This window comes from Martes martes, assembly GCF_963455335.1.
Source record: "Martes martes genome assembly, chromosome: 1".
Classification (NCBI taxonomy): domain Eukaryota; kingdom Metazoa; phylum Chordata; class Mammalia; order Carnivora; family Mustelidae; genus Martes; species Martes martes.
In genome coordinates, this window is record NC_137888.1 from 212,093,728 (window position 1) to 212,112,763 (window position 19,036).

General features: G+C 58.2%; 1 protein-coding gene across 1 annotated transcript in view; it reads left to right on the forward strand.

The window, feature by feature from the left end:
- CERS4 (ceramide synthase 4) overlaps positions 1–17,607 on the forward strand; it is a 31,939-nt gene extending 14,332 nt beyond the window's left edge. Inside the window, exons 2-11 of the mRNA XM_080810171.1 lie at positions 9,416–9,589; positions 12,520–12,637; positions 13,330–13,448; positions 13,551–13,608; positions 13,856–13,906; positions 14,258–14,350; positions 14,783–14,911; positions 15,197–15,303; positions 16,879–17,035; positions 17,138–17,607. Of these exons, the coding sequence (XP_080666297.1) occupies positions 9,417–9,589; positions 12,520–12,637; positions 13,330–13,448; positions 13,551–13,608; positions 13,856–13,906; positions 14,258–14,350; positions 14,783–14,911; positions 15,197–15,303; positions 16,879–17,035; positions 17,138–17,314 (1,182 nt within the window). The 5' untranslated portion in view covers position 9,416 and the 3' untranslated portion in view covers positions 17,315–17,607. The remainder of the gene's footprint in view (positions 1–9,415; positions 9,590–12,519; positions 12,638–13,329; positions 13,449–13,550; positions 13,609–13,855; positions 13,907–14,257; positions 14,351–14,782; positions 14,912–15,196; positions 15,304–16,878; positions 17,036–17,137) is intronic.
- Positions 17,608–19,036: the final 1,429 nt, after the last annotated feature.

Genomic DNA, 19,036 nt, shown 5'->3' on the forward strand with positions numbered 1-19,036 from the left:
ATGCTTGTTATCTCGGTTGAGGGTGACGATTTCACACGTACATACATAGTTCAGAACACATCAGATCACGCACTTTAAATGCGCACTTTTGTGTGTCAAGGATACTTCAAAAAAGCTGTATTTTTGTTTTTGTTGTAATGGCCCAAGTGGGCTACCCTTATCCCCCACCTGTAAGCTTCATCAGTCCCTGTGCAGATAACAGTCAGCTCCTGCCACCCATTCCACCCCCCCATCCCCACTTGCTTTTGGGGCTGAGGACTGCTCCCTTCCCCCTCAAATTCCAAGAGACCTGATCCTCTCTCCTTTCTTGGTCCTTGAAACCTCCCTGACTACCCCCCAATACACTAGGTGATGCTGTGGGCCCCAGAGGTCTCTCCCGGGCTCTCACTGCCCAGGGGGACACCCAGAGCCTGCAAGCTCTCTAAGCTCCAGGGCTAAAGAAAGCTCCGAAGAAAGGCCCAGGGATAGGGCGCAGTGGGACAGGCAAGGCTGTAGAGAGGGGGCTCTGCTGAGTGTGGGGAAGGCAGAGCAGGCCTCTTAAGGAGGAAATAGAATCTGACCCAGGTCTTGAAAGGCTAGTGGGAACCGGCCCACTGAAGCAGGGGCAGGCATTTAGGGCAGAAGGCCGAGGGCGGATGCTAGGTCCTGGACGCTGGCGGCTGGGGGGAAGCTCATGGGTGTCCCAGCTGCTGGGCGGGGCCCTAGGAGGGAGCTGAGGCCATCAGAGTGGCCCACAGCCAGCCCAAGGCAGCTGCAGTGATCCTCATGCCCAGCTGGTGGCTGTCTTCTCTGGGGGATGGGGGCATTGCCAAGAGGGTGGCCAGCAGGGGTGCAGCTCACCTAAGCCCCCTGGGCCTGCCAAGGGGTGTAGCAGTTAAGAAATCATGTGCTGAGGGGCGCCTGGGTGGCGAAGTGGGTTAAGCCTCTGACTCTTGATTTTGGGCCGGGTTGTGATCTCAGGGTTGTGGGATCAAACGGCGCGTCACACTCAGCACGGTGTCTGCTTGTCCTCCTCCCTTGATCTTTCCCCCACATGTGCTCGTTCTCTCTCTCTCTCAAATAAATAAATAAAATCTTTAAAAAAAAAAAAAAAAGAAAGAAAGAAAGAAAAGAAAAGAGGGGCGCCTGGGTGGCTCAGTTGGTTAAGCCACTGCTTTTGGCTCAAGTCATCCGGGATCAAGTCCCACATCAGGCTTCCAGCTCCGCGGGGAGTCTCTTCACCCTCTGACTTTCTCCCCTTACATGCTGTCTCTCACTCACTCTCTATCTCTCTCAAGTAAATAAATAAGTAAAATCTTTGAAAAAAGAAATTATATGCTGAGCAACTGGTTCGCTGAAAACACAGGGTGGGGGAGGGGCTTGATCCTGGAGAAAGCTTGACAGGCAGAAGCAGGCCTGGGGCAGCTGCACAGAGTCCCATGAGCCCTGAGCCCACTGGTGGTACAGGGCAGCCCCCTCGCCACCCTGGTGAGCTTCCGGTTCCAGCTCTCTCCCTTGCTGGCTGAATGGCCGGTAGCTTCTTGCTTTAAGCCTCAGGCTTCCCAGTTCTGAAATGGGGCAACAGGGAATCTCTTTTACTGGGATCGAGCTGACCTTGCCTGTTAAAACAGGTGGTTTCTTGTTAAGTAGGCTCCACACCCAGTGTGGGGCTTGAACTCACAGCCCTGAGATCAAGAGTCACCCACTCCACCACCTGAGCCAACCAGGAGACCTGGTGGGGTGGTTTTTCTTTTTTACTTTTTTTTTTTTTTCTAGAAGATCTCACCACCTGCACTGAAGTCCTCACATCCACCCACCTGTCCATGTATCTGCACTACCCATTCATTCGTCCACTTAGCACTTAGTTGGCACCCGATGTTGTGCGAGGCACTAGTTTAGGATACTGCAGTGCCTAAAACAACATTCTAGCCTTCAGGAGTCTTACATCTTGGGGTGAGACAGAAAAACAAATAATAGATCAAGTAGGACAAGAGGGCTGAAGGAACAAAACAGGGTGAGGAGATGGAATAATACACAGGCTTCTTTGGTAGTGATCTGAGAAGGTTTCTCTGAGCTGAGATGTGAATAATGAGCGCTAGACACAGGGATGTGTAGGGGAACAGCATGTGCAAAGGCCCATGGTTAAGAATGAGCTTGGTGAATTGAACATAGCACATGCAAAGGTCCTGGGGCAGGAATGAGCTTGGTGAGCTGGGTATGTATATGTAAAGGTCCTGGGGTAGGAATGAGCTTGGTGAATTAGAAGGCCAGCAAGCAGCCATTGCAAACAGTTGAGTTGGTGGGGTGTGGGAGGGTGTATCAAGACAACCAGACTATGGAGGGCAGAAGTGTGTCTTTTTTTTTTCTTATTTTTAAAAATTATTTAAAATATATTTAGAGAAAGAAGAGGGAAAGAGAGACTCTTTTTTTTTAATTTTATTTATTTATTTGACAGACAGAGATCACAAGTAGGCAGAGAGGCAGGCAGAGAGAGGGGGAGAAGCAGTCTCCCCGCTGAGCAGAGAGCCCGATGTGGGGCTCGATCCCAGGACCCTGGGATCATGACCTGAGCTGAAGGCAGAGGCTTTAACCCACTGAGCCACCCAGGTGCCCCGGAAAGAGAGACTCTTAAGCAGGTCCCACACCCAGCACAGAGCCTGATACAGGGCTTGATCTCACAACCCTAAGATCATTACCAGGGTGGAAATCAAGAGTCGGACACTCAACTGACTGAGCCACCCAGGTGCCCTCAACAGTGTGTCTAAATCTGAGGGGTTGGGTAGGAGGCAGAGTCCTGGACCTGGAGCTGGGCAGGGAGCACCACCCATAGGGATTCTGCTCAGAGAGGTCCACGGTGGAGGAGCCAAGGCCAGCCACAGGGGACAGCCAGGGCCCAGGGCAGGGGAGGCTGTGGCTGTCTCCACACCACCCCCACTTTGCACATCATGTGTTCCCTGCCTGGGCCTCCAGCCACGGGAGTCAGGTGACCCCCGGCAGCAGGCCAGGCTGCAGGAGCCCGGAGGGGCGTGTGTGTGTGTGTGTGTGTGTGTGTGTGTGTGTGTCCGTCGTCCCTGGGCAGCCCAGACATCTGGAGTCTGAATTGATTTCCTTTTTCACAACCCCGGGCAAGTCGTGCATTTCCAGCTAGGTTTAAAATAAAACAAACCTTCTGTGCACAGCCCTGCTCTGCTGGCCATGCCGGGTGGCGCTCGGGACTTTGGGGAGCAAGAAGGATGAAGGCTCGCTCAGACCCCTGAGAGGGGACAGGGATCCTCCGCTCATCCTCCCCTCCCCGTATCAGCTCAAAGCCCTAATCTCTTTCTCTTTCCCTGGGTCTGAGGATATATTTTTAGCCACTCAGAAGGATTATCAGAGTCTGACTCCCAGGTGGCAGGGGCAGGGCTGGGAGTGAGGCCAAAGAGGCTTCAAGACACAGCGGCCTTGCTGGGAGACTGGGGGCAGGGCAGGGGTGATGCGAGCAGGGCAGGGGTGTTGGGGGATGTAGGCTCAGGCTGGTTGGGCTGACCAGCCACTCCCTCACTCGGTGAGTCTCCAGATGATCCCTCAGTGGCCCTGGCTAAGCCCAGCCTGAGTTCATGAGCTACAGCTTTAAGGGAAAGCTGCAGAGGTTGGGGAGGTTCTGGGAAGAACCTTCCAGAATCTGCTGCAGGCCAGCACCCCACCTCTCCAGACTGCCCCTCATCCCACCGCCCCTCTCTGCTGCTAATAACATGCAGGTCAGTCCTACTTAGCTCTCACCCCACTGCCCCATGTGGAAAGGGTTCTTATTAGCCCACTTTACAGATGAGGAAACGGAGGCACAGAACAGCCTGCTTGCCTGCCTGAGGTTGCTTGCCTGGTGAATGGGTGAGGCAGGAGTCACCTCGGTGTGGTACAGCCCCCTGGGCCCACACAACAGCCTGGAAAACAGGCAGTCTGGCTGTACCCATTTTTCAGATGGGGCAGCTGGTCCCAGTGTGGCAGAGTCACAGGAAATGAGCAGAGGAGCTGGGACCCAAAGGAGAAAAAGGAAAATCGAGGAGGAGTGACCCCCGAGCCTCATTCCTTCCTGTCCTCTGGGAAGGAGGGGTCTGTTGAGGGTTGGGTGGAGGAGGAAGAGAAGTCTGGGCCTTGCTGGCTGTGAATGTTTAGTAACAGCCGCACATGAGTCCCTCCTGTGTGCTAGGAGGGGACAGACAGACAGACAGACAGGTTGGAGAAGGGGTAGGGCTTCCAGGGCTGAGGCCTCTGCAGTCAAGGTGGGTCAGTCTGACGTGGACGCCGGGAAGGGCCAGGCTTGCTTCAGCTGAGGGGACTGGGACTCCAAGCTGGTCACGCTTGCTTCCTTCTCCACCCCGTGCTGTCTCCGGAGAGCCTCCGTGACGAGCTCCCAACCTCACAGTGAGTGAAGCGGGACTGGGGGAGTGTGCTTCAACTAAATCCAATCAGGAGCTACCTCCAGGAGGAAGCAACAAATGAACTGGGTTTTGAGGGATGCCTAGGAGTTTGCCGGACAGACAGGGAAGGTGTATAAGCCCTGTGGAGACCGTTTCGTATTCTCAGCACCCAGCATAGGGCAATAAATATTCCATGGGCATTCTAGGCAGAGGGCAGCACTTGTAAAAGGGGCTGTGCGAAATCCTATGGTGTGGTGGGAGCCGAAAGTGTCAGGCAGTGAATGGGGGGCTTGAGAAGCCCAGGACATCAGTGGAGGCCTGAGATTGGAAGAAGCCCTTGGTCTTGTGTGTTCCCCCTTGTCTCTGAAGCTCATCATGACTTGCAGGTGGCACAGAGGTGGTGGGTCTTCATCTAGGCATCCTCGAGTGGGGGAAGAATATGGGGTGGGGGGCCGGGACTCCCGGGTATCTGCTTCAGCTCTGGCTGACTGGGGGCTTTCCTGGGACTCCTTGCCTATTTGCATCTGCACTGGGCAGCAGAGGGAGGGAGGTCTGCTGAGAGAGTGGGAGGAGGCTAGAGATGCCATGCGGTGGATGTGGCTCCAGTTGGGAGGTGGGAATGCCAGGCTGGGCATGCGCCCTCAGGAGGGGGTGTGGGGTGGGGGGTTGGGGGGGGCGGTGCACCAGATCAAGCCAACCTTGCCTGTCAGTGAAGCTAGTTTCTTGTAGAGCAGTCAACCACCCAGGCAGAAGTCTCTGTGCCCATCTGTCCCTTCTGTCTGGGCCATCTGAGCCTGCTGGGTCTAGACTAGCCACTGTCACCTACCCTTGACCATTTGTCAGGCTGCTGCCACTGCTCATCACCTCACTGACTGCCAGATGTCCCCCCCCCCACCATGGGGACTGCAGACTGCCCCTTCATCTCCATCCCTCCCTGGGCTGGTCCATCCCTCCCCATGGACTTGAACGCCAGCCACATGCTGGTTCTGAGACCCAGACTCTCAGAATTTTTCTTTTTTTCTGCATTTGACTTGTGATGTTATGATTTATAGTAAGAAATAAACATTTGGTCTTTGTCTCCGCTTTCACACTGAGCTCCTAAAACCCTTGGAATTTCCAGTGATGGGGGTGATCTAGGTGTCCTCTGTTAGGTTGACGTGGCGACTTTGGGAAAGCCCCTGGAGCAGGGGAGGCAGACAGTGAAGAGAGAGTAGAAATTTAGTGCGGCCCCCCCCCCACCTCCGGGGAGGGGAGAGGGGCTGCGGGCTGACTCATTCGGGAGGGAGCAATGATTTCATCGAGCATTCAATGAAGCCTCCCCAGAAACCCAAAGGGCGAGGTTCAGAGAGCTTCTTGGTTGGTGCGTGCATGAAAATTTGGGGAGTGATGCACGTGGAGGTGGGGGGCCCCTCCCCTCCACCTCGCTGTCTGCGTCTCTTCCATCGGGCTGTTCCTGAGTAGTGTCCTTGTCTAATGAACCGGTGACCTAGTGAGTAAAATGTCTCTCCGAGTTCTGTGAGCCACTCTAGTGAGTTCCTCAAAACCCCCAGGAGGGGGTCGGGGGTTCTCTGGTTTACAGCCAGTTGGCCAGAAGCACAGGTGACGATTTCATTTAGACACGCTTGGCGGCTGAAGTGGGGGGACAGTCTCTGTAGGACTGAGCCCCTTACCCCGTGGGATCTGACACCGTCTCCAGGCCCAGTGTCAGAACTGAGTTGAGTCCCCTGGACAGGCCCGCACACTGGCATTGGAATCAGAATGGTGGACTTTTAAAATGCAGGCATTTCCATTAGCAGGAGAAAAGGGCCCGCATCGGAGATGGATGACTCAGTGAATTTCTTCAACCAGAAGAGCGCTGGCTCAGATCAGGAGACGGATCGTGCCAGCCTTAGGCAACCCCACAGGGCCCCTCTGGTCACTGCCTGTCCCCAGGGCAGCTGCCTGTCCTGATGCCCAGCAGTGTGGTCACGGAATGATGCTCCCTAAAGACGCCCACATTCTGATCCTGGAGCCTCGTGCGACGAAGGGGGCTAGAGGTGGCTGATGAGCTGAGCTTGGCGTTGGGGCTGACCTCGGATTCCCCGGTGACTCAGTGTCATCCCAGCCGTCTTTATAAGAGGGAGGCAGGAGGGTCAGAGAGAGAGTTGTTGGCTTGGAAGACAAAGACAGGACCTCCATCCAGGGAGTCCAAGTGGCTTCTAGAAGCCAGAAAAGGCAGGAACGGATTCTCCCCTGGAGCTCCAAAGGAGCCCAGCCCTGCCCAACCTTGCGCTCAGCCCAGCAAGACCCCATTTTAGACTCCTGAGCCCCAGAACCGTGAGAGAACACATCTGCCACTGCGTTAGTGGTAACCTGCGGCAGTGGCCGCGGGACATGGACGCCGCCATCCTCGGGTGGTTTTGCCTGCTCTTGAACTTGATAAAAATGGAATTCTGTGTGTGCATCTCTGCCCCGCATCGGGCTCTCTGCTCAGTCAGGAGCCTGCTTCCCCCTCTCTCTCTGCCTGCCTCTCTGCCTACTGGTGATCTCTCTCTCTCTCTCTGTCAAATAAATAAGTAAAATCTTAACTAAACAAACAAACAAACAAAGAAGTCTCTGGAAACCCGTCCCTCCTCTCCACCCCCTTCCGGTGGACAGCACCTCCTTCTGGCCTCGGAAAGGCCACTTCCCATGAGGCTGCCAACACCCCATGGCTTGTGTCCTTATCGAAAATAAAACGAAGGGCCACAGAACCCCCAGACATCACGGGTGGGAGTGGAAAATGGTACAGCCCCCCCAGAAAACAGTTTGGCCGCTGCTTTTGAATTCAGATGGGCGGCTTCCCTGCGATCCAGCCGTCCCAGCCCTCCGGGCTGACCGGGGAGATGTGTCTGCTCGAAATCGCTGGGTTCCTAATCACCCCAAATGGGAAGCATTCCAGTTGCCATCAACAAGCAGATGGTACATATCCACGATTTGGGGGCGGTGGGGGGGGGGAGCTACCAGTAGATACTATGACACACGAATCTCAAAACGGTTCCCCAGAGCGAAAGAAGCCAGACGCGAAGATGAAGCGTGTGATTCCGTTTATAGGAAGTTCTCGCGCAGACAGGATGAATGCATGGTGGGAACAAAAGTCAGGAGTGAGGGTACCTTTAGACGGAGGAGAGGGAGGTTGACCAGAGAGGGGCACCGAGAGCTTTGTGGAGGGAGGAGGGGAATGTCCGTGGTTGGAGGCTGCGTCACGCGGCTGCCTGTATTTGTTCGAACTCGGCAACTGTACGGTGAAGGATTTATGCATTTCGCTCTAGCAGATTTTACCTTGAAAGAAAAAAACCCATTAACAAATATTGAAGCCTAGCTAATGATCTGCGTGCTGAAATATTTAGGGGTGATGCAGCTTGATGTCTGCTGCTTGTTTTAAAATGCATCCAGAAAAATAAGATGGCCTGATCTGGGGCGGGGGAAGGGGGGACGAGGGGGGAGGGGGGATGGATGCACTCACAGATATCCGATAGAGCAGATAGAGCAAACTGTGGGCGGCAGAATCTAGTGCTGGGGTGTAGGAGTTCCCTGTAAATTCTAACAACTTTTCTGTAGGTTTGAAATTTTTCACCACGAATGTTGGGGGAAGTCATCCCAACTCCTCCCTGAAGCCCACAGGCCCTGAATGACCTGCCCCTGTCCCCTTCCCTCCATTCCCCCCCCGTCCCTCTTCCCCCTTGCTCGTTCCGCTCCAGGGGCCTCTTGCTCTTCCCTAACACTCTGAGCTCAGTCCTGCCTCAGGGCCTTTGCACCTGCTGCTGCTTTCTCTGAAAGTCCCTCCCTACCACCACTACTCTCCTCTGCGTAAACCCAGGCCCTTCTCATCTCTGGGTCTCTGCCTAGATGGCGTCTCCTTAGACTTTCATTGGTCACCTCGTTTAAAATCATGGTACCCTGCTCATTTTCTACCAGGCCTCATCACACGGTCCTATCTCATCTATGAATCTGTATACTCGTGTGTTGGCTGCCCCCCATATGGGGACAGGAATATGTCTGTTTTTTTTCCTGATGTGTCCTTAACACCTAGCCGCACGCTGGCATGAACAAGTCAATCAGAGAACACCTTGTGGATGGACAGACAGATGGACAGTCGGGCAGGCAGAGGGATGGATGGACAGACGGACAGATGGGTAGATAGACAGATGGGCAGGCAGGTGGATGGATGAACATACAACTGGATGGTTGGATAGATGGATGGTGGGTGGGTTGGTTGGTAGGTAGATGGATGGAGGGACAGGTGATTGGACAGACAGGTAGATCAGCAGGTAAGGTGGATGGTTGGATGGATGGATGGATGGGATGGACAGACATGAGGATGAACAAACATCCCAAGTGGGGACCAGTGTGGGGGTCCGGGCACTTGTCTTAAGATCTCGGGAAAGGGCAAAGCTGCTTGGGCGCCTCAAGATGGGTGTCGGAAAGCCTTCTCGGTGGAAGGAAAGCTCACTTAATTGCCGCTCCGGTGATCAGGCAAGCACCGTCACGCACCGGGTACTCCTGCCCAGCTGCAGCCCAGCCTCACAGCCAGCGGGGCTGCCCACATTCACACCCGGAAGGATGCTCAGGAAGGGAATTGCGGATTTCCTCCGCTTGTCACCTTTGGGCTGCCTTGGAGGCTCCTTCCCACAATGGCGGGACACCTCCCTTGACATTGGAGAACTCGAGTTTATGACCCCAGTCAGCCAGGCCCTTGGCTTCTGGCCACCTTTTTTTTGCACCTGTGAAGTGCAGGGAAGTAACTCTTTTCATGAGGCGTGTTTCCGGGATCAGCAGGCGGGGAGACCCTTTGTGTTAGCGAGCTGGGCTCCCGGGTGGGCTGCTGTCCCTGTGTGACAAATGAACTTGAGATTCAGAACTGGCAGGGCACTTGCCTGAGGGCACACAGCACAAGTCCCTCCCTCACACAGGCTGTCATAAAGTCAAGGTTGCGGGGCTTTGGGGCGCGAGGGGGTGAGGATGGGGCGGTGGGCCCTCCCGCATGCTGAGCTCCCATTAACGGGACCCTGTGCCCACAGGATGTTGTCCAGCCTCAGCGAATGGTTTTGGCAGGAGAGGCTGTGGCTGCCACCCAACAACACGTGGGCTGTCCTAGAGGACCGGGATGGCCTGGTCTATCCTCACGCCCGGGACTTGCTGGCAGCCCTGCCCGTGGCGCTGGCCCTGGTGGTCATGCGCTTGGCCTTCGAGAGGTGAGTTTATGCCTCACGGTGGTGCCTGTCCCTGTTGTCCTCCCCTGTGCACAGTGCTCACCCTGGCCAACTGTCCTGTGTTGTTTCGTCCTCATGTGTCCTGGGTAGAGCCTGGCTTGGAGCTGGCGTGCCTTTCCTGGCACCCCCCTTGCCCCTAGCTGCTACCACCCACACTCTGCCAGCTTCTGAGGGCTGGTTCCCTGTCACCATGGCTGCTGCTGCACGTGCCTGCATCTTTGGCAAACCTGGGGGGCGCATTCTTGCTTTGCTGACCACGGAAGGGTCTGCAGAGGCCAGTCAGTGAGCAAAGAAACTTTTTTTTTTTTAAAGATTTTATTCATTTATTTGAGAGAAAGAGGGCACAAGGCGGGGGAGGGGGGCAGCCGGGGTGCGGGTAGGGTAGAGGGAGAAGCAGAGACTCCCCACTGAGCAGGAAGCCTGATGCAGTTGGGGGAGGGGGGCAGCACCATTCCAGGACCCTGAGATCATGATCTGAGCTGAAGGCAGATGCTTAACTGCTTACCCAGCTGAGCCACCCAGACTTGCCTCTTGCCCACTCCCTCCTGCCTCTCTCCTATGGGCAGGGTGACCCTCAACCCCTCCCTCCTGGCTCCTAAGGCTTCCCTCCTCCCTTTGTAGCAAAGGAAGGAGCAAAAAGCACTGGCTTCCCTTTTTGTGCCCTAAACCACCCCACCCCACCCCCATCCGTCCCCACCCCCAGTCTCTTGCAGCCTGCTGGTGCCCACGCCCCTGAGTGTTTGCCACCCCCCCACCCCCACCCCACAGGTTCCCAGCAACCTGGTTCGCAAACTCTGTGGATTTTCAGTCATTTCTCATGGACGCAGACACTGCTTCAAACCGAGTCTCTTCCTCTTTCCCTGGCTGTTGGTCTCCCGGGTGTGGGCATCTCTCTGGGGTCCCTTTCCTGGGTCCCAGGTAGCCCCACCCTTCCCACCAACTCTGTAGTCACAGTTTTCAGACCTGTTCTGCCAGGCCCCTTTGCTGCCGGCACCCCCATGATCCAACGCCCCCCCCATGATCAGCTGCCTCCCCAAGATGCCCTCTCTGGCCTCCCTCCCCATGCCCTGCCCTCTGCAGGTACACCACTTCCTATGTGGCCACCCGGCCTTTGCACTCACTCCTCTGCAGTCCCTTCAAAGCTGGGTTGCAGAAATGCCCACCAGGCCCCTCCGCCATCCCTCCCCCCACCCTCCAGAGCCCTTATCCCCCTTGAGCCCCATCCCACCCCCCAAACCCCCCCCCCGCCACTTTGGGTCCCTGGCTTTGCCCTCCCCTGATGATAGGGACTCGGGAGCATTCTACCTCTTGCCTTGTCTCTCCAGTCCAGGCTTCCTGGATACAGGCTGGACCCCGGGAGACCCAGGGAATACTCACAGAGGTTGTATTTATGTAACGGGTACCCTCTGAGCGCCTACTGTGTGCCCACCACTGCTCTGAGCAGCTTATGCATCCTAAGGGAGCCCTTAGCGCAGTCCTGTGAGGCGGCACTATTGCTATCCCCATTTTACAGAATAGGAAATGGAGGCACAGAGGTCGAGGGACCAGCCTGTGGTCACCCAGAGGGAGAGTCATCTGGGACTGAGGCTTCGCCTAAGGGGTTCTAAGAGTCTCAAGTCAAGTCAGCAGGGCTCCCCACCTTTCCTGCAGGGCAGGGATGACAGGAGACCTGCCCCGATTCACTACTGGAGCCTGGAGTGAGCGGTTGTGTATTTAACTGCTGGCCTCATCAGACGCAGGTGGGGGGTGTGTTCACATCCCAGAGGTGTCCTTTTAAAGGGCCATGGGGATGGGATAGCTTTGGTGAAGTTTGGAATATAGGGCAGGTTCAGTGGGGGTGGGGTCGGGAGCCGACGACCAAGAAAGAATTCTTGAGACCTCTTTGGTGCAAAATGGTGGTTTATTAAAGTGCCAGGGACAGGCGCCGTGGGTGGAAAGCGGCTGCACTGGGGTTGTGAGGGATTCCGAACCAGGGGTTGGGGAGGTAAGGAACAGGCAGGTTTTGAAAGAGCTTACCTATGCTAAAGAGGACCTTCGAGATACCAGAGGCCTTGCCATTGTCAGGTTCAGGGCGTTCCCCCCCCCCCCCCCAGCAAGGCTTTAACGTTAAGATAGTTGGGAGATTCTTGGAAGAATGATACACACTCGTCCCACCCAGGACTGGGGGTGGGGGGAGGTCGCAGGGTGACAGCTTCTGCTCTGTCCTCAGCCAGCCTTCTGTCCCCTCATCAGCTTTTCCAAGGTCGAAGGCAGAGGTTTTCGCCATTTTTAAAGTAAATGCTGGGCACATCTGCTTCTCCCTCGCCGGGTAGCCGTGGGCATCGCTCTGACCTGTCTGAGCCCCCGTTTGCCCATCAGGACAGTGGGGACTCTGACAGTAGAGTCAGACGAACCCGCAGCTGATGCAGATTTGTACCCGTGCTCGGACTCAAGGCATGACAGCCCCCCCCCCACGTCCTGTCACGGTTGCGTCTGGAAGGAGTTCCTTGCTGAGCTGCCCTGAGCCTCAGTTTCCCCAAATGCAGGGTGATGGTTGGTGGGTATGAAGTGCCGGGGGGACCCCTGCTTGTGGGAAGTGTGGTGATGGGCCAGGGACCAGGCCCCTCGCTCTGTCTACACCATTCCTGCCTGTGGGGACCCCTGAGCCTGGCAGGGGACAGACAGGGACCCAGATCACGAGACAGGCAGTGAGGAGGCCCTTCTTCCTGATGGGGACTGTGTGAAGCTACCTGAGACCCGCAAGTTAACCTTCACACCCCCACCCTGAAGACCGGCCACCCAACTGCCTTTTCTTAGGTTTGGTCCCAGTGCAGAGGCCGGGCTATCCCTCCGGGCTCCCAGCATGTGACCCGGCCCCTCTGAGCCTCAGTTTCCCCACCTGGATTGACAGGCTCTGTCTCCCCTGCACCCAGATTTGTGGGCCTGCCCCTGGGCCGGCTGCTCGGTGTGCGTGATCAGACCAGGAGGCCAGCGAAGCCCAATGCCACTCTGGAGAAGTACTTCCTCACAGAAGGGTGGAAACCCAAGGAGGTGAGAGCCCCCCTTTGCCCCCCTCCATCCCCTTTGGCCAGCACAGGCCCCCTTGTGGGTGGGGCCTGGGGAATGGGACGTGGCCCTATTGCCAGGAACAGGGAAGTCCAGGGCGGCCTCTGCACACCCACAGTGCTCCAACCCCCCCAGGCCACCAGCCAGCACCCCCGTCTCAGTGGGCAGATCCTGCGACAGGGGGGTTGGGGGGCTGGGGGCGGTGGGGGGGGCCGGTTTCTCCTGAGCTGGTGAGGAGAGGAAGACCTGACTGATGGGGTTGGGGGGAGACCCCAGCAGGCCTGTGACACCTCCCCATTCCCATCTGTACTGTGCTCTGGCTGTCTCTATGCAGGACCTTCCTCCCTCCCTGGTCACCCCTCTCTCTGCAGGTAGGGGTGGGAGGCGAGGTCTCAACTGCCTGCCTGGGGTGGGGGTAAGACAGGACTTTTCTGGAAGAGTAGAGGAAAACCTGCCGCCCCCTTTCTTAGTCCCGGTCCCTGTCAGCCACCTGTCCCTCCCGTGAGCAGGGCTGGCTTGCATACGGCCTGTTTGGGGGGCCCCCTCCATGTCTACAGGCAGACAATCCCACAGGCAAGGTCGCAGGGGAAGGGGGAACACAGCCGGGTCTCATCTGTCCTGGGACAGGGACAGGAAGGATGCCACCTCTGTGACCTCCCCCAACCACCCCTCCCCAGCACCAGATGGCCGTCCTCGCGGTCCAGTGTGGCCTCACGCTGCCACAGGTCCAGCGCTGGTTCCGGAGGCGCCGGAACCAGGACCGGCCCTGCCTGACCAAGAAGTTCTGCGAGGCCAGGTGAGCCTGGGGCTGGGGGGAAGCGGGGGGCCGCCGGGGGTGCGGGGGGGGGGGAGCGGGCGCCTCCGGTGGCCGCCTCACGGGCCCCCTCCCCACCTGCAGCTGGAGGTTTAGCTTCTACTTCTGCTCCTTCTTCGGAGGCTTGTCCGTCCTCTACCACGTGAGTGCGCCGATGCGCTGGGCCCGGGCGGAGGGGGGAGCCCGTGCCAAAGCACAGGGAGGGGAGAGCACTGGGAGTGGGCGTGGCGGACATCCACGTGCCCGGGAGGACACGCCCTGCCCGGGAACTGGGGGTCCAGAATGAGAGCGGCCCTGGGGAAACCCCCCCCCCACCCACCCCAGGGAGGGGGGTAGAGGGCTGGGCAACCTCTGACCTCTGGGCAGCCTCAGCCTCCGTGTCCCTGCAGGAGTCATGGCTGTGGGCACCGGTCATGTGCTGGGACAATTACCCAAATCAGGTGAGTGGCAGGGAGAGCCTGGAGGTTGGTGGGGGCTTGGGGTGGTCAGAGTTCCTTCGGCCGCAGCCGGGAGAGCCAAACCCAGACATGACACGACTCCCCTCTGGGTTCTGTTCTGTATTTTTGCCTCCCCCGTGGAATGGATAGGGGCCAGACTCCGGGAAACGGGGAGCAGGAGCTGCTGCAAAACCACTGCCCTTGCCTGCCTCTGGGGACGGGGATCTTACTCCTTCTTCACTCATTGGGATTCAAGGGTCCTGGTTCTGAGCAATCGAGGAGGGCCCTGGGGAGCCTCCCTGCCCCTGGGGAGCCTCCCCCTGGGACAGCTAACCTTGGCCGACACCCCTGCAGCCCCTGCAACCGGCCCTGTACTATTGGTACCTCCTGGAGCTGAGTTTCTACGTCTCACTGCTGATCACGCTGCCCTTTGATGTCAGACGCAAGGTGAGGCCTGGCTGGGAAGTGATGCGGGGAAGGGAAATGGACCCAGTCTTGCATAGGGTGGGATGGCCTCACTGCCTCCCCGGAGACCCCCTCGTGCCTCAGGTGGGAGACCCAGAGTCCACAAGGTACAGACGCAGGGGCGCCTGGGTGGCTCAGTCTTTACACGTCTGTCTGTGGCTCAGGTCATGATTCCAGGATCCTGAGATCGAGCCCTGCATCAGGCTTCCTGCTCGGCGGGAGGCTTGCTTCTCCCCCTCCCGCTCCCCCTGCTTGTGCTCCCTCTCTCGCTGTGCCTTTCTCTGTCAAATAAATAAATAAAAGTACAGACGCCAGCCAACCAGCTCCCTGCGAGGGCCTACACCCAGCCTAGTGGGGTGTCCCCCACCACCACCACCCAGCTTCATGCCTGCTGTGACCCACTGTCTCCCGCAGGATTTCAAGGAGCAGGTGACACACCACTTCGTGACCATCCTGCTGATCTCGTTCTCCTACAGTTCTAACCTGCTACGTATCGGCTCTCTCGTGCTGCTGCTGCACGATGCCTCTGACTACCTCCTGGAGGTGGGCCTGGCCCAGCCCGACCCTCCTCCCCCCACCAACACCCTCCCCCCCCCCCCCCGACATCCTAGCCCTTCGTGAGGCCACACCCCTGGCCATGAGGCCACGCCCCCTTGTGGCTTTGTGGGCTGTGGAAATGAAGGTTCTCACCCTCCTGGAGAGCCACACTACACCTTTCTACACAGTTCCTGGAGAGGAGGCACTGCCCTTTCCCAGTGCCCTACTTCTCACCTACTTCCCTGTCCCCACCATTGGCCTGAGGCCGGTTCTCTCTGTTGCCCTCCCCAGGCTGGCAAGATGTTCAATTACACGCACTGGCGGAAAGTGTGCGACACCCTCTTCATCATCTTCTCCTTGGTCTTCTTCTATACTCGCCTCGTGCTCTTCCCTACGCAGTGAGCACGCCGTTGGGGGAGCAGGGAGGGAGGGCATGTCTGAGATCCAGGCCTGCCTCCCTCTGGGTTTCCTGACCCATGGACTTGGGGGTGTTGGCTGGGTGGCTTCCAGGAGAAGGCAAGGACAGGTGTTCCTGGAATTGGGCACAGCATATGCAAAGACCCCGTGGTAGGAGAGACGGAAGTCTGGACTCAGTCATTCCGCACTGTGCCTGGAACAGGGAGGAGGAGGCAGGGTTGGGTACCCACTCACTCAAGTCTGCCCAGTCTGTTTGCTGATGAGGGAGCAAGGTGAAGATACCTGCTCAGGTGGGGCTGATGTGGGGTGGGGTGGGATGGGGTGGGGGGACTATAGTAAATGAGGCAAACAAGTAGAATCTAAAGCATGAGAGAATGACGTGCTAAAGAGAAAATGAGGTTGAGAAGGGCACAGGGAGTGTGTTGGTAGTTGGAATTAGGCTGGTCAGGGAAGAGGCAGCATTCATACGGAAAGACCGGAGGGAGAGAACTGAAGACCGATCGTATGGGAAGAGTGGTCCAAGCAGCAGGCACAGCATGTGCAAAGGCCCTGAGGCAGAACTGGGCCTGGTATGGAGGTATGGCAAGGAGGCCCCTGTGGGTGGAGCAGAGTGAGTGAGGAGGAGAGAGGGAGGAGGGGATGGGGCAGGTCATTTGGGGCTTTGGGGGTCTCAGGGAGGACTTAGGCTTTTACCCCAATGAGGAGGGAGCCCTGGAGATTTGTGGGCAGAGGAGGGACATACCCACGGGCTCACAGGCGCCCTCTGGTGGCTGCTGGGGAACAGCTGATGAGAGGCCTGAGCAGGAACTGGGGGGGCCCAGGGAGGTCCAGTGGAGAGGATTGTGCTGGCCCAGGTGAGCCATGGTGGGGCTGGACCAGTGCAGGTGACAGAAGTAGGTACAGTCAGAGTCACTCAAGGCTCATGAAACGGGTATGAGGTCGGAGTTGCTGCTTGAGGAACAGGTGCGCAGCTCTGAATGTGCTGGTTTGCAGGGTCTGTGGGGGGACTTAGAAATGTCATGGAGGAGGCATGAGCACACCAGCCTGGGGTTCTGGACAGAGATGTACATGTCCAGAGTTTGTAGCCACAAGACTGGAGGAGGTCACTGGGTGACCTGGAGCCCCCGATATTTGCAGGTCGGGGGAGCCTGTGGAGGAAACAGAGGAGCGCGGGTCCCTGAAGGCCAGAAAGGGAGGGCCAGCTGCCTGAGCCAGGCTGGCTCATGGTGACCCCACAGCCAAGCCAGGGTGCAGGGCAGGGCAGAAGCTCACTGCCTGGGGGACCGGGGTGGGGGGGAGCAGCTGGACCACTAAGCATCCCCTTGGGGTTCACGTGCGTTCTGACAATTTAATATGACCAGACAAGATGGGCACTTAAATGCGCAGCTAAAGAACATCGCTATCTCTCGGGGGCCGGAGCGGGGGTGGGGGGTGGGGCGGCAGCAGAGGGAGCCATGGAAGGTTGTGGAGCAAGGAGGGTCACACAAGTTAGAGGTCCCAAGGACTGGGGGCCGCGGTGGCGGCTGAAGCCCGTCTCGCCCGCTCTCCTGCTGTAGGATCCTCTATACCACCTACTTCGAGTCCATTGCCAAGTGGGGCCCGTTCTTCGGCTACTACTTCTTCAACGGCCTCCTGCTCATGCTGCAGCTGCTGCACGTGTTCTGGTCCTGCCTCATCCTCCGCATGATCTACAGCTTCATGAAGAAAGGCCGGGTAGGGCCGGGGTAGGGCAGGGTCGGGGGGCCGGGAGCGGCTTGTGGGTGCCTCCCTGCAGCCCCCGGCCCAGGCCTCATGCCCCGCCCCCCCCCCCACCAGATGGAGAAGGATGTGCGCAGCGACGTGGAGGAGTCCGATTCGAGCGACGGGGAGGCGGGCCCGGAGCACGGGCCGCTGAAGAACGGCGCGGCTGCCAGGCCCGTGGAGGCCCCGACCGACGGCCCTCGGAGCCGGCTGCCTGGGCGGCTGGCCAACGGGCACGCGCCGGCCACATAGCTCGCCGAGGCCCGGCCCTGAGGGCCGCCCCCAGTGCCCCATGGCTGGGGATTTGGCTGGGGGCGGCTGGACTGGTGGCCCTGGGGCCAGCTCTGGAGACTGGGATGGCCCTCCCCCCGGGGTGGGGGGGTCGGGGGCTAGTGATCTGTCTCCAGCCCCTTCCTTCTGCCCGCCCTTCCCTTCCCTTGGGCAACTGGACAGAGCTGGGGAGGGTGGGCAGCTGGCGGAGGCTCCTGCCCGCCAGGGCCAGCTCCAGGCTGAAAAGGGGCCCAATAAAACTTGAATGGAACCAGCTTCTCTGCGAGCTTATGTCCCTGTTAAGAGTCCCTGGTCCATCCCCAGAGGCCCCAAGGGGACTCTGATTACCCTACTGATGAGACACTCACCTTCACCCCAAATCACAAGCCCACCCCCAGGGGACTCAGCAAGCAGTGCGTGGGGACGCCCCGCACCCCAGGTGAGTCCCTGGCTCCCAGCCAACACTGTAGCCAAGGCACCTCCTAACACCACAGGGCAGCCCTCGGCCCGCCGCTCACAGCCCCAGCTTACAGGTGAGAAGGTACTGGGCTCATGCAAGTCAGAGGCTGGGCGGCCCCTGCTCTAGGCTGGCAGAGTTCTGGGGCCTTCCTGGGGGCAGCGAAATCAGGCGCAGGGGCTGAGTCCCAGGTTCAGCCTGGGTAAGGTCCCCACCTCTGCAGGAAAAGGAAGGCGTTGACGGTCCAGGAATCCCGCCACAGCCCCACACCCCACCCAAGGCCACTGAAGAGGCGGCTTGGGAGCCAGAGGTGGCAGAGGACAGGGACCCTGGGGAGAGGAAGTGTGTTAGAAGACAGATCATAGAGGGTGAGAAAGGACGGACAGCAGAGGAGCAGAGGTGGGGGAGAAAGAGGAGGGCTAGGAGGGTGGGGGGGGGCAGGAGGTGGGCAGGAAGCGGGGGAGGGGTGCGGATCTGGTCATTCAGCAAAGGGGAGGAGAAAGGCCCTACGTTGTGGCCCCTGGGAGAGACACCGGGAAGAGGGACCGGCAGGACAGGGAAAGGGGAGCAAAGAGGAGCTGTGGGCAGCGTGGGCCCCGGGCGAGCACCCAGGAGGAAGGAGAGGAGAGACCCTGAGGGCTCAGCCAGGGTGAGTGGGGCTGGGGACCCGGAGCTGGAGGCGGAGACGTTCACGAGGAGATGGAAAGACTCTTGGAGGGAAGAGAAAGAGCACAAGGACCAGAGCAGGCGTCACCAGAGAGGAAGGTGGAAAGTGAAACACTGTGAGAAAGAGAAGCGGGGGCGCCTGGGTGGCTCAGTCGGTGAAGTGTCCTGGGATCGAGTTCTGCGTCGGGCTCCCTGCTCAGTGGGGAGCCTGTTTCTCCCTCTCCTGCTCCCCCTGCTTGTGCTCTCCCTCTCTCTGCCAAACAAATAAAATATTTTTTTTTAAAGAGAAGCAATGTCAATTATCCCTCTGTTTTGTTTTGTTTTGAAGATTGATTTACTTATTTACTTGACAGAGAGATCACAAGTAGGCAGAGAGGCAGGCAGAGAGAGAGGGGGAAGCAGACTCCCCACTGAGCAGAGAGCCTGATGTGGGGCTCGATCCCAGGACCCTGGGATTATGACCTGAGCCGAAGGCCGAGGCTTTCACCCACTGAGCCACCCAGGCGCCCCTATCCCTCTGTTTTTAAACATCTGTGAAGAGAGCTGATCTGAGCGGAGGAGGAGGGAGGAAGGAGGCAAGC